At 42.1% G+C, this 14,588-nt stretch overlaps 2 protein-coding genes across 2 annotated transcripts; one reads left to right on the top strand and one right to left on the bottom strand.

Annotated features, from left to right (window-relative positions):
• Positions 1-761: 761 nt before the first annotated feature.
• Positions 762-3,562, bottom strand: rpl30 (ribosomal protein L30). The gene is made up of 5 exons (XM_071522111.1): positions 3,505-3,562; positions 3,342-3,390; positions 2,655-2,800; positions 1,428-1,558; positions 762-858 (listed from the first exon to the last, which is right to left on the bottom strand). The coding sequence occupies exons 2-5, from the start codon at positions 3,360-3,362 to the stop codon at positions 806-808; spliced, it is 351 nt and encodes a 116-aa protein (XP_071378212.1). The 5' UTR covers positions 3,363-3,390; positions 3,505-3,562; the 3' UTR covers positions 762-805.
• A 1,952-nt stretch (positions 3,563-5,514) lies between these two features.
• Positions 5,515-14,486, top strand: LOC139646173 (testis-specific gene A8 protein). The gene is made up of 4 exons (XM_071522109.1): positions 5,515-5,856; positions 9,816-10,061; positions 13,653-13,706; positions 13,804-14,486. The coding sequence occupies exons 1-4, from the start codon at positions 5,766-5,768 to the stop codon at positions 13,815-13,817; spliced, it is 405 nt and encodes a 134-aa protein (XP_071378210.1). The 5' UTR covers positions 5,515-5,765; the 3' UTR covers positions 13,818-14,486.
• Positions 14,487-14,588: the final 102 nt, after the last annotated feature.

Raw genomic sequence — 14,588 nt, 5'->3', positions numbered from 1 at the left:
TAACAGTTGGGCGCATCGTGTTGGTTTGCATAACTGCAAAATCCTGTCAGGCTTTCTCACACCAGTCTAGAGCTTTGTTCAAATCAATCAGTTGAATTCCATAACTGTTACCATGGAGAACGATTCTGCTGACAGGCTCATCATGTGAACAGATTTGCCAAGATCGGGGGAAATCCCTCTCCTCGACCTTAAACATGCTTGGACTAATCAGGTTAACCTTATCCAAGACCGTCAGACAGGACACTGGTGCTCTCTTGTGGATGAATCGGGCTCTGAAGCAAAGACAGGGTTCCCACACTACCTTGAACATCAAATTCAAGGAATGATTTTTTAAATGACTTTCAAGGTCCTGTGAAATTCAAGGCATGTTTTGGGGCAAGACATGACATTGGTCAGAATCAGACATAATAGCATAATTTATTAATTGTGATCTTATAAAGTCAAGAAATCCTGGTGAAATCCTTCATTTTAAACCTGCAGATCTCATCCCAGGGTTTCCTCAGGATGGGAAGTGTTGAGAGCTGAGGCATACTAATGAATTTGGGTGCTATTTACATTTTTTAAAAATTAAGTCCTTTCAAGGCCATCCATTAATTTCATTAGAGAACCAGGAAGTTTGTCTACTATTTTTATGTAATTCCTTCTAAATATACAGTATATATATAAAAAAAAAAAAAACATTTAAAGACAGCATTGTAAGTAAAATCCTGTCCCAAGTTCTTGTGCAGGCAACTGATCAAAGATGAAATGACAGCCACAGGTAGTATTTCAACCAACTTTATTTATAACAACGGGGGGAACGACTCTACTGAGGAGGCTGCTGCTGATCAGGCATGCTCCTGATGATGTCAGAATCACCTGGAGGAGGAGAGAGGGACAGTCAGCTGGGTAAAAATTAATATATTCCAACAGATACAGAACAATTATGGTCACTAATTATTTTTAAAATAAATACATGAATACAGAGTTGCCATTATGAGGGTAAATGTCTCCAACGGAGCATTCGTGAACTGGCCAGACAGTACTGTCAGCTCAACCAAGCACTCCAACTGGCTCTCATCTAGCGAACCACTAGTCCTGAACTGGATCACTTTAGTGAGCAGATCCAACAGGCGCATAAATTCGCAGAGAGGGAACGACAGGGGCCGGGAGTAAAAAATATAAAATCAAACAGTTGAAACAAACCCCAGGTAAACCAGCGATTCCCAAACCACAATTAAGGCCAATTCAGAGATTTTCCCTGCGTTATTTGTTGACTGGGTCTCACTCTGATGAGCTGAACCTTTGTGTGCTGGACAACACTGATCATCTAACAGACCAGCACTACTGAATCAGCTGTGCAGAGCCAAAGGAATGGCTGACGGTGTGTGGTGTTGCAGAACAGCTTGGGAAACAACGGTACCACAGGAAGGGAGACGTCAACTCACCAGGGTCAATGATCGCCAGTGTGCACACCCTGTAGTATTTGCCGCAGGCTGTGCCAAGCTCAATGTTGTTTCCACTGTAGTGGTGGACGCCAGTCTTGGCCAGCATGGCGTAGTACTCGATCTCAGACTTCCTGGACAGGGGAAAGAGGCAGGAGAGGTGTGAGAGACAACACAGCACGACAGGAACTCTGTGTCAATAATGGCTGACTGGTGAATCTGACGAGACACGGGGGATCCAAATCAAAAGGTGCTGACTGGTCTACTTTGACACTGAACCTCATTCAAATCAATGATGTGCAACAAATCAGATAGTAACCTGTATTATGTGTAATGCAAGTCTAACTATCATAAGTACATAATCCCAATTGCTATAGGTTTGTTACTGCATTACCTTACGGGCACTCAAAATGTCATCCTGACCTGAGCAGTATTAAGGAAGTTACTTTCAAAGTGCAATTATTCTCACCTAAAAGTAGTGTTACCCTGCAGTCCTCTGAACAGAAATTAATTACTCTTCCCTTTCACACCGCCCAGTTTATATTTTGACATGTTGACAGAGGCCAGGCACGCATCTCTTGGGCCAAGTGTAGATGCAAACTGAGTTTTGATCACTGACAAAAATATGGGGCAGACCAGTGGTCAGCTGTGTCATATCAGGGAATATGAGCACTCTTGTGCTTTTCATGAATTGGTCAATGTCTGGCATGCAAGCAAACTGACTGCCTGACAAAACACAGCATGCTAACCACTTGATACTCAAACCAAGCTTCATCAAGCTGTGAACATGATGTAATCAGTGTCAATGGTTTGCATGCGTCTTGCTGCACTGAAAATCCTTAAATTCATTATGCAAACCTTTGATGACAATGATGGGCAAAATTATGCAGTTTGTCCCTACATTAGGCAGCCATTATCCAGTGTATTACTCCATATTAATTAAAATGTACATGCAGTCATTGTAAACAATGTAATCAGATGTAAACAACTGCATATCACCCCCCACCCCCCCCATTTTCCAATAAGATTATGATCTTTGGTCCCAATATTAGTACCGTCAACCACCCACAAAAAGGTCAACATCCAAGATCCAGGGTCTACTGGCTGAAACCCTCTGCACTACAAATGTCATTGCACCTAAATCTTTTGCCTATATTAACTTAAGGATCAAATAGAATAACTTTATTCTTTGCAGCATTACTGATGCAGAGGAAGCCCTGAACTAGATACCTGAGGGCAGGGCAGTTGTTGGCCAGGATGACCAGCTTGGCTTTCCCCTGGCGGATCATCTTCTGGGACTGCTTGTAGCCCAGCACGTACTTGCCGCTCTTCATGACCAGCTGGAGTCGGGAGTTGATAGACTCCATGGACTTTTTCTAAAAACCCAGAAATAATCAAGTCAGTGATTGAGTTTGTACTGTCGGACTAGTTTGGCAAACACAAGCTAGCTAGCTAGCTAGAGCCTGTCCAGGCGATGTGCTGACTCCCTTCAACATATTAAAAATAGGAAGTTTGTTTGTCATTTGAATGAAAGGACACGAGGAGCACAGATGTGTCCTTACATAGGTAGGGAAGGTTAGTAAACTAACATCGCTGCCTTTTACGTGCCGCTAGAACTTGCTAGCCAAGATTAGCTCAATTCCGGCTAACGTTACTAACGTTAGCAGATGTCAGAATACACAAATAGCTGGACAGACAAATATATTGAGAGACGACAACATCCACATGCGCCTTATTAAGACACAATGCAAATACGTGGCGACAGTTCAACACAAGGGTGTACATGTCAAGTGTGATAAACATGTTTATTCAGAGAGCTAAACTGCTAGCAGGCCCAGACAGAAACATGTTTCCACGTGAAGCAGAAGCCTGGCCCTACAGCAGCGCGTGCACCCGGGCCGACGGACGGCCACTCACCGTTTTCTTTGCGGCGACCATTTTTGCTGTTTAGTCCGATCCGGCCAACCTGGAAGCGAGAGGATGAAAGGACAAATGTGTCGTTAAGCCTTAGATAAGAATACAATGCAAAATTGGTCAAATACTGGTAAGTTTTAATCAAAAAACTCAGAGCTCATCTTACAGTGAGTTAACGCCAATATGGCCTCGGAGAGAAAGGAAGTCCCATCGTGCATTGCGCTTCTATCTGCCTGTTCTCGTGGCTCTGCGTGAACGAGAGCTGCGCAGGATCACTGACCCTTGCATTACACGTTTGTTGACAATGCGGTAAAAATAGCAGAAGTGAGTCGTTGCAGATGGTTTGTAGATCTAATAATCTGACAAGCGCGTCACTAAAAAATCAATGATATCGCGAGAGGAGGGGATTTCGGAGAATGAACTCCTCGCCGCGGATCCTGGATCAGTTTATCACTTCAAAATAAAAAATAAAAAAAAACTCCCAGTAGCCTAAAATATTAAACAAATACAGGCTATATTAGGCTAATAATAATAAATACAGGTTAACTAATATGCTGTTTATTTTTTATTAATGTTTTACTTTATTGTATGTTTTGAATAATAAAAAAAAAACTATGTTGTCTACCCAAGAATTGGTTGATTTGTTTCATATTCAAGGCATTTAGTTGACGCTCTTATCCAGTCAGATATGAGTGCTACAATACAAAATAAGATTGCAAGCAACTAATAATGAGTGCAAGGGATAAAGCCACAGCTCCCAGACAATTGCTGTTACCAATATTCACATGTCCCCAGCAGTGGCGAATCTTGAGTTTTGGGGACCCTAGGGCAAAGAACATTGGGTTCCCCCCCTATGCTGGCAAATAATCGGATACCATAGACTGTAGGCTACTCAGTGATCAAACTTGTCTTTATTGCTACCTCTTTAGGAAAACACAAAGCATCGGCAAGATTGCAGTCAGCCAGATAACACATAAATATAAAACAACTTTAAATACCGTAGTAATTGGGGATCCAAAATACAAAAGACTAAAACCTTATTCCAATTACTTTGAAAGATTCCAACCCAAATGTGCCAACCAGTATTGGGGGGTTACTGTAATCACATTACTTTTTCCTGTAACAGAGTAAAGTAAGGCATTACTGTTCCAATTTCAGTAATCACATTACAGTTACTGATCTAAACAGATTGGTCGTTGCTTTCGTTACATTTTAACCTCTTTATTGGTGTAATATCTATGAAAGATTCCCATTGTCTTATCCTGCCTTCAAGTAATGTTGTAAATAATCGGAATTACGAGTATTTGCTGCAGTCCCGGACGTCGGAGCTTCCCACCAGCACAACTAAATTATCACACAAAGCAGGATCTTCACTGATGGATTACCTATCTAAAGCGAGTTTCAAGTCTCTGAAAGTTGATTTTCCTACGGTAGGGAAATGCATGGAAACAAATGGCTGCCTGGGAGGAAAAACAAATTGAAACATGTATGAAAAAGTGTGGTATGCTGTAGGTTTATATGCAAACAACTGAGCAGAAGCGCATGGACCTGGCAGGCATGGCAGGGAGAGAGAGAGATGACATGCAGATGAATATACAAATTTTACCCATGTACTGTTATTAATATAAGGTTTTAGTATCTTGTGAGCCAATGTTTTATGTTTTTAAGTGGTAGCCATAAGGACAGGTTTGTTCATTGACTCAGTCTGTTATCCGATTATCTGCCAGCATAGGGTGAGTGAGCCCCCAAGAATGCTCTTTGCCCAGGGCCCCCAAAACTCAAGATTCGCCACTGAGAATTTAGCCTGGTTTGAACCTTTACTTATACTGTGAAGGGCTCCACTGATTTCGAGGTAGAGGATTATGGAACTAATAAGTAGAAGGAGAATTAATCTGTGACTGGAAAAGGTAAGTGAACCAAGCATCCTCACTGAGTTAGACTTTAATAATTGTGAATCATGGGCACTAAGGGATTTTGCCCAAGGGCACATCGACAGTAGGCTAGTCGTTGGGGGAGACGAGCGCGTTACCGGTTCACTTTCCCCGCCCCGATAGGTGGCTCCTGCACACTGACTGAATAATGTATCTCTCCTCCTGTGCCAGCCTCCTGGAAACAGCCTATCCTACAGCACACGCCAGCCTATACATTTCACCTGCGTGTCAAACTGTCTAGGAACTTGTTGCCACCATTGAAGGTCCTGAACACACCTCTTTACGTGGGGGAAGTCCACGGATGCGCAATTACGCACGCGACTAGAGGAATTTGACGACCGGTCTGCTTTGCTCCAGGGGTTTTGCTGTCCATAATTTGGAGTCCTCTCCGTTTACAGAGACGCTGTCTATGCGGGACGTCACCAGTGCAGCTGGCACCTCTCCTCACCTCCGACTCTGAAGTTTAGCCTCTAGTCCTCTATGTGCAGAAGACAGGATGGGATGCTCCACCAGTTCCCAAACTGCAGCGGTAGACACGACTCGACCCAGCGCTAAGCCCGAGGAGAGCAACGGAGCCAGCACGACAGGTCAGTTCAAGCAACCCAACATTAAAAATGAAATGCATAGCCTACTTCAGAATATGTCGCAAACGGTAAAAAAAAAAAAAAAAAGTTTTGCTCATGTAGATGACATTCATTCGAAATGTATTTTAAATGCCCATCTAGGCTACTTACTAGTTCTAGATATGGATACAGGCCTACTCGGAAATATTTGCAGATGTATGTTGTCAGCAGTGCATAGGCAGAAATGTGTTTCCAGTGTCCAGATATATTTTGAGTGAATGTCGTCTACATGTAGGCTACAAATATATTTTCGGCCAGGTTTTTCATAGTTTGAAAATATCTCTAAACTCTCTAAAGTATATGTAGGTTTTAAAGTTTTTTTAGTATGGGCAAGCAGGGTTGGCAGTGCAATGCTAATGGCCGTCCCTACAGCATACATGATACTATCTAGGCTTATGTAATATGCCTATAAATAATTACTAAAATCGGATGTTTTAATAAAATGAATCTGTCTTGTGGTAGTTTGTTTCTTAGGATAATATACCTTATGCTTGTAATACTGATGGAATGGCATCATCATGGAAAAGTTCCCTGCCATCCTCCATATAGTGTTGCATCATCCATTTAATTATAGGGAACAGTATTCTGTTAAAGTCTAAATATAAATAACCGTTGGCATCTTTCTCTTTAAACAACATGATGGGTTTATAGACTCTGGGATCCTTACTGTAACAAGCCAGAGATCCACAATGACAGCATGGGAAAGTCTATTGTCATTGTTTAACACACTGGTTCGTGGCTCTGTCCTCCCAGAGAGAGACAGTGGCAAGAGGGGGGATTCGGTGACAGTCTATGGTTTCAAAAGGAAATGGAGAAGCTGCTCTGGACACTACCTTTCTTGTCCTGGGTCAGAGATAGCCAGCTATGGTGCAAACTAGCACACCTTTCAAGGTAAACCCCCAACACTGGATCCTGTGGGTGTGTTTTGCAGCATCCCCCTTTAAATAGACAGCATTTAAGGAATGACTAGGGACTTAATCTGTGCAGCAGGACACCACCTGGAGAAATTACCCAAGTTTCCCCCAGGGATCATCAAAGTTTCATTTGAGCAAATCCACATGTTCTCAGACTAAGTATCTGAGAGAATTGAAGAATAACTGGATGATTGAATTCATTCTCTCTGAATCTGTCTCTCTTGCTCTCGTTCTCCCTCTGCAATGCTTTTTAGGGATATCAAGGCCTAATTGTGCCATGAAAAGACAACTACGGAAACACATATGCACCACAAAGAGACACATAAATACACAGTAAGCACAGTAACAGTAAAGTAAGCCTAGATCACAGCCTGATTCAGTGTAATCTGGTCAGCAGCGTGGTTTAGTGAGTTAGAGACTGCCTCTCAGCTGGAGGATTCAGCTTCAAGCACCCAACCATGCTGAAGTGTCTTTGAGCAAGACACTGAATCTCTATGGTGTATCTGACCTCTGACCTCCCTGTGGCGGGGGCAAGCAAAAAGAGCATTTCCCCACAAGGCTCAATAAATGATCACATAGTTATTGTCAGTTGGTGATGGCATTGCTTCAGACTGCTCTTTCATGTCCCTCTCCAGGTTTATCACCCCAATTGAACAGGCTGTTTGACATGAAGTTGTTCACCTTATCATGGTCTTAGAAGTCAGATGGAAATTTGGCAGGGACCTTTTCTTAATTTTGCATATGGCTCCTTTCCTCGGTCCGGCGCCGCTCATCACTCTCAAGGAAGAGGAATGGCATTTATTAACCCAAGGTTTATTCATTTGTAACACTTGTTAGTTTAGCATTCAAAAAATGTCACTCTTAAGTCGACTGTTCTCTGTTTGAAAAATGGAACTTACTTTCTCTTCCTAAATTATTACAAATATGAAACAGAACTCTTTATGTCATATTGTTGAAATTATTGGCTAGCTTTAGACCAACACCTACCTAGGAACATTTTAAAGAATGCAATCATTTGTGTTAGGAAAATTGAGTCATGAATATCAAGTAAACTTCTGCATTTTAGAATAGACCCTAGAATAGACATTACTTCTGTATCTATTGTAATGTCCAAAAGCAGATCTTCGGTCCCCTTCCTCAGTTTTATTACAGTTGTCACAATTACTTTCGGTGTCAAATGTTCCCAACAATAGCCCCTCTTTTTCAAGCACCCGCATTTATTAGCTAAGGTTGAAGCAACGCACTCCCAGCACATGGGTTGAAGGTGAAGACTTATATATCCCATGCAAATATTTGTAATGCAAATCGTTCAGGAACATGATCTAAAAGGAAGTGATCACGATATCGCGGAACACACACCTACCTGTTCTTGAAGCTATGAGCTGTGAGGTTGGAGGCTGTAAATGTGTATTAGTGACAATACACATAATCATTAACACTTGGTGTAGACTCAGATTATGTGTCAGCTGTGTGGAGATTCATAGTTGAGATATAAGCGCTTTAATTCACACCTTATTCTTCCCTTTACATGATTATGATAAGTAACAGAAGAGTAAACGTACATTTTTTTCCCCACTTAAATCAACCAAACTGCAGTTGATCTAGTATAATGCCGTTTGGGAGTTTTCCAGTGAACTGCGCACACTCTCCTGTTGCTCCTCTACATTTGGGTGAAATGTGGTAACTTTGCATGGTCCAGTGATCAGAGACTGGAGTTCAATCCCTGTGGTCAGAGGCCGTTTTGCCTGCATCTGCCTCTTATCTTCACACTCGCTCTGCTCTGAAACATGCTATGAAACATGAATCCAACACAAGATAAATGTATCAGCATTCTCTTAAAATGTGTGAAATATTAATTGTGTTTTTGCTATGATAACTGTCTTGTGTGAAGGTGGTAGATTCATCCTTACCAGCTGGTCCAAAGTCATACAGTCTAAATGAAGCCTACAGCACTTCAAACGGTGCCTGAACAGTGTACAATAGTCCCTAAATTGTTTTCATTGTTGCGTGGCACCCATAATAGTTCCAGAAATACAGTTTGGCCGTAGATCACATGAATGATAGGAGTCATTGTGGCTCGGAGTTACACACGCTTTGCTGGCATCACATTGGCAGCATGAATACAAGGTGGACTAAAAAAAAAAAGAGGGAAATCCAAGACTTCAGTATTATTGCTCCAGGTTCTCACTCAGTTAAATAATGAAATTCTAGTGTTTGTTTTCTGATGTTGTTCCTGACTGGGTCTGAGCGTGTTTGTTTGTGTTGGCTCTCAGTCACCATACAATACCCCCCCACCCGCCACGGGAGAAAGTGCTGCTGTTGTGCTGTGTTGCCATGAGGTTAACCATTCGTGGGGTGAAGTGGGAGACATTTTCATAACAGATGCGTTTGGTGAAGGGTTTTTTTCCCAAAGCAGCTTACAGTGCTTTGGGGGTACACATGTTTAGCATAGGTGACCCCAGTGGAAAATAAACACTAACCCTTACCCTGGTGTCATACTGTGATATAGTGAGACATTGTTTGTGTAGGTCTATGGCTTCATAATGTGATAGAACTTAACACTTGCCTAAAAGTGAAAATGTTTTCCCCTTTATTACAGCCAATCTTACATGAACAGCACCAGTACAGTATACAGTACATGTATAGTGTAACATAATAAAACAAATGTGCGTGGCCACATTCATTTTTATTCATTTTTGTCATGCTGGCTATTCTTCACTGAAACACTTGTCAACAAACGCAGACTTGATAGTAATAGATTATTACATAATACATGGATAGATTATACTGAAATTACAATATATAGTTATTTAGTTGTGCAGTTGTTAGATTCAGTGTAGGTCTACAGTGAATTCAACAGAGTTAATATCTGTAAACTACGTGGGAGACTTCAAAGTGTTACAGATACTTAAGCAGGACATTTAGCATAATACTCAGGACCAAGACCATTTCCAAGATCTTTGTGTCTGCTTGGATAAAGTGCTTTGATAATACCTGTGTTCTTGATAGGGGCGGCCAATGAGACTGGCAAAGCAGCTGAGGACAGTGAAACTATCCCGGACCAGACACCTGCTGCTGCAGCTGCCAAGCCTGCAGAAAGCCCCGCAGCAGCTCCACCAGCAGGGGAGGAGGCCCAGGCGGCCGCGGCCAGCCCGCCTGCAGAGGCAGCAGCACCCGAGGGAGCTCCGGCAGCAGCAGACGGCGCCGCGGAGGGGGCTAGCTCCTCGGAGCCTGCGGCTGCAGCTCCGGATCAAGGTAGGTTGGAGTGCAAACCAGCATTGTGGCAGGCCAGTGACATTTCAACTAGCAAAATGTTGGGCCAGTAATGGAATTTCATTCACAAACCAGAATTTTGAGGCTGATTTTTAGGATACACAAATATTTAGTAGATAATGGACTGAAGACAAACATATTTTGTATGTTGTTTTCCTTCTGAACATGCTGGGTAGAATGAATAGTGAAGTAGAATGAATAGTCTCAAGTTGGGACCTAAGCCCTAACGAGGCTCTAAGCCCTATATCCATTTTGTACTGCTTCCTATTTTTCTCTCCTATGCCCTATCTCCTAACACCTGACTGTGTGACTGTGTGACTGTGTGACGGTCATGTGACATGTATCAGACTCACTGAGCGCTTCACAAAGTTGATAAGGATGGAATTGCATACCTGCGTGTGTGTGTGTGTGTGTGTGTGTGTGTGTGTGTGTGTGTGTGTGTGTGTGTGTGTGTGTGTGTTAACTGTTACAGTGAAGTGCTGTCTTGGCGCTCATCCAGAATATTGTACAACTGAGGTGGCATGTGGGGTTTTGTGTGTGTGTGTGTGTGTGCATGTGTGAAGAGGGGTGGCAAGTTACTTTTTTGTGGAACCTCTGTTGACAAGTTGTATCTTGGCAGTCACTGTCAACTCATTTATTCTAATAGAAAACATTTTGTAAATATGTGAGCCTTCGGAGATTCTCCAGTGGAATACTATATCTTTTTTTTGCTTTTCCAGACATGGATTAAAAACCGTTTAGGGTTAATCTATGTTTGGAGTCATTAAAGTTCACTGCTCTGCCTAAAGCTGCTACCACAATCGGCAGTAAACAACAGTCACAGTATATTAGCGTGTCTCTACGAGAGACGGGAACTTACTTAAGGACACAATGTACAAATGGTTCCATTGACCAGCAGTAACCCGAGCGGCGCTCCGCCTTCTGCACCGTGACCCAGTGAACACGGGCGCCCAGGTGAATAATGTCCCCTCCGTGTTTCCCTAGACCCTCCCCAGTCCCATTACAATGGCTGTAACCAGGCGGTATCCAATACACAGACACTTCTTAGGCTTTTAATGAACACACCGGGGTAGACGACGCAGACATGTGTTTATGGATCCCGCAGCCAATTATTTAGTTAGTACAAAGGGATCTCATGAGGATCAGTGATTAAATGGCACTCGAAAAATCTTTATAAACCTCTAAGAGTGTGGCATTGTTTCATGCTTGTTTGGAGGAAGGGTCTTTTCATTGAAGTAGAGCAGCAAAAATTTAAAAACTGTTTAGAATATACAGTTTCCCCTCTCTTCTTCAGCAGTATATGCATGTATAACGGTTGTTAGGGTAGCCTGGTGGCTGAAAAGTTTGTTAATCCCAGTGATAGATGTTTTTAATTTTTCATTTACTGCATTAAAATGTGAGTTTGTGAAGCTCTTTGAGACCGTAATTGTATACAAATAAACTTGACTTGAGTTGACATCTTCACTGAAGTGACTCTAGAAATGTCATTCCAGTCCAGCAGTCAGGATTCTTGATTTTCGACCAGGCAGCCTGCATGGGCTCAATACCTGGCATGGGAAAGCCATATGCAAATATCAAGTATGACTTAAGCTGATAGGCTTCTTGTATGATAGCGCGCACATAATGATGTATTGGGATAGCAAGAAAAAAAATTAGCATGATTTGACTGCAAGCCAGTGTGTTAAAGCTCGGTGAGCCTAGACAGCTCTGTGGTTAGTGGATGGCATAAACTTTACCAGGTTTATAGGTTTAAACTCTTCAACCACCCGTACTAAACAAATATGCATTCAGGATACTTGTAAGGTGTTCACCAAATGGCATGTGGGGTCCATGAACCAGACACTGAACCCCTGCCTGCTTACAGGCTCCACTCCTGACCCTCTGGTGACAGACTGTGTGTCCCAGACGGATGCAGTAACAAATTCTTACTTACAGTGTGTGCAATATAGCAATCCATGCTGTAACCTCCTTCCTCGAGAACACTTTAGGGGGAAAGGTCTGCACAGTGATGAAATATAATGTAATCTCCACGCCTCCAGCCAAACTTGACTCAAAGTGATTATCTATAAAGGGAAGTGCTGTACAGAGAGCGACTCGACAGAACAGCTGCTATCATTCCCACTTATTGCTTCATGATGCAAATGACGGGCAGGCCATAAGTTCATGATGTTAACTAATTTTCCTGTCTGTCCAATGCAAAATGTTTTACCCTGTAAGGCAGGCCATTAAACTAGGAGGGACAAGGTAGTCAAGCTTAGAAACACTGGGAACATAATCAACCCTCTATGCAATGTGACATTTATTTTGCATCACTGGATAACCACCATATAGTCCCACCAAAAATGTTATTTTTCTATTGTCATGGTCTACTTATAGTTTTAGTTTCAACAAGGATGGGAAGCTGTGATTCTCCAGCCTTCAGTCCTTCAACTCTCCCTGATAGTTTTACAAGGAAAGAGCCATGTTGTGTAGGTGTCAACCCTGCTTCAGTTCATACAGCACATACACCAATCTGCAACTGTGCCGTTAGTGTCACATTTGAAACTCTTTGGTTGGGTTTGTGGAAATAACTTAATACATTGAAGTTTCATCCAACAGTTTCAGAGTGCTGTGCTGTTGTTTCAGAGAGTCTGCTGGTTTAAATCTGGTTTTAAAACGGGTTAATGATGCAATTTAATTCAATGTAACAACGTAACAAACATTGCAGAAATATAAGGTTATTCCTTATATTGCATTCGTTTTTTTTCTTTGTTCTTTGACAGCAAGCTGTCAAGACCAGTTTGATTGACTGATTGCACAAAATTGACACATTTAAAGAAAATTTGATTATCCATATTTTCTCCAGTGTATTAGGCTGTCATCCAGTCCAGTCTAGTTACAAAATGTTTAGTGTATCCCACCAATTAAGTACCATAACCATGAAAAGATTTCCCTCTCTTTGATCTTGGCCTATACTTGATCTCGACCCCTCTTTGGTCTCAGACTCACACTCAGCTTAAGCTTGACCACAGCCCCGGTCAGGACCGTCTGCATGCACCGTCTGTCTTGCCAGCACTTTGTTGTCGGCAGGGTGTCACAAAGGTGCAATCTGAGTCCGCGGGGAAACTAGAGCATGCCAACACACACAGGGCTGCCACTGGCGACGAATGATGTCAGGCCCACCGAGCCTCCCTGCCTCCGTTTCACAGCCAATGAAGAGACGGCATCGAGTGTCACATTAGCACGGCGGACATGGCAGCTCTTCCAGTTTTTGGATCAGTTGGGGTGGAAAAAAAAAATCTACAATCTCAAGTCTCTGATGGATAACTGTAGAAGTTTTGAGACAGATGTGACACATCTGGGTGAATTTGAATGTGATCAATGTGTTTTTCTTTGTATATTATTGACATGGATTAAGTCGTGTTGCTTTCAGTTGACATTTCTGTTTTAAGAAGCTTTTATTGCCTTGGACTTTTTAGTGTAGACTCACTCCATGTCTGTTATAATGGTCTTAAATGTTATTATGCTTGGTATTCACATAGACAAATCTCTCTCTCTCTCTCTTTCTCTCTCTCCCCCTCTCTCAATAATCAGGAAGTGCTGAGGCCACGGCTGCCCAATCAGAACCCCAAACAGATGAGACACCAGGTGAGCAGCGCTGTAGTTTCACACATTACATATAAAGCCACATCCATACGGCAACATCTATACATTACTAAGACGTTTCCCCCCTTTGTGCTTTCAGCTCCCAGTCAGTGAAGTGCAACTAATGTGGATGGCTGAACAGAAGTGTCCTACCTTGTCTGTGTGCATGTGTGTGTGAATGTGTGTGGAGGGGTGTGTGTGTGTGAGAGACATCACCTTGTTGCCAAGATGCAGACCTGCGATAGCTACTTTCAGTCGGGTCCCTCAGTCATCACTGTGCCTTCTTCCTCTCACGATGGTGTGTGGCTGCGATTTCTGCTTGCAAAACTGTATATAGAGAAAGTTCTATAGCACTGGGTGTGTTTATTTTAAGAGGATATAATCATTTGAGAAAAACTTTAATGATCGATTGCAACTGAAATTTCAATCTATTTATCACCTGTATAGAGATTCTATATTACACATTTTGTGAAGCATCATATATTTCTCATATTAAATCAGGAAATCTAACTTGAACCCATGAACCCATTCTGTACTTTTCTACAAAATTATAGTTTTAAGAAAAGCAAAGCCAAAGTAGATTAGATCTTAAAATGACATTTCTGTTTGGGTAATTGGCTTTGATTTTATGACCATGTTTGTAAGGGAGCTAGGGATATAAGGAACTGACTGGTGTGTGTGTGTTTGTGTGTGTAGACTTACACATAATGAGGACTGTCAAACTGATTCTGGTCAGTAATATGAGTTTCAGATGAGCATGCATGAGATAAGAGTAAACATGTGAGAGCACTTCGTTGTTTCTGTTGTGTCATTATTTCTCTCAAGCAAGAAAACTCATCAAAGCTGTAATATGGTGTAAAACATCAGGAAATGGAAAAAAAACAC

Source organism: Centroberyx affinis, unplaced genomic scaffold (genome assembly GCF_046629955.1).
Source record: "Centroberyx affinis isolate AG114_WGS23_722 - 3 ecotype Tasmania unplaced genomic scaffold, CSIRO-AGI_Caff_v1 ptg000952l_1, whole genome shotgun sequence".
Taxonomy (NCBI): domain Eukaryota; kingdom Metazoa; phylum Chordata; class Actinopteri; order Beryciformes; family Berycidae; genus Centroberyx; species Centroberyx affinis.
Note: the sequence above shows the minus strand (reverse complement) of the source record. Positions and strands in the feature narration are given on the sequence as shown.

Bases quoted from the DNA above. Each gene is read 5' to 3' on its own strand.
- rpl30 (XM_071522111.1), bottom strand. From the start codon at position 3,362: ATGGTCGCCGCAAAGAAAACG. The intron at 1,559-2,654 runs GTATCTAGTTCA...TCCCCTGTCCAG, and splicing joins AACAACTGCCCTGCCCTCAG to GAAGTCTGAGATCGAGTACT. The intron at 859-1,427 runs GTGAGTTGACGT...CTCCTCCTCCAG, and splicing joins ACTGGCGATCATTGACCCTG to GTGATTCTGACATCATCAGG.
- LOC139646173 (XM_071522109.1), top strand. From the start codon at position 5,766: ATGGGATGCTCCACCAGTTCCCAAACTGCAGCGGTAGACACGACTCGA. The intron at 5,857-9,815 runs GTCAGTTCAAGC...TGTTCTTGATAG, and splicing joins CAACGGAGCCAGCACGACAG to GGGCGGCCAATGAGACTGGC. The intron at 10,062-13,652 runs GTAGGTTGGAGT...CTCAATAATCAG, and splicing joins GGCTGCAGCTCCGGATCAAG to GAAGTGCTGAGGCCACGGCT.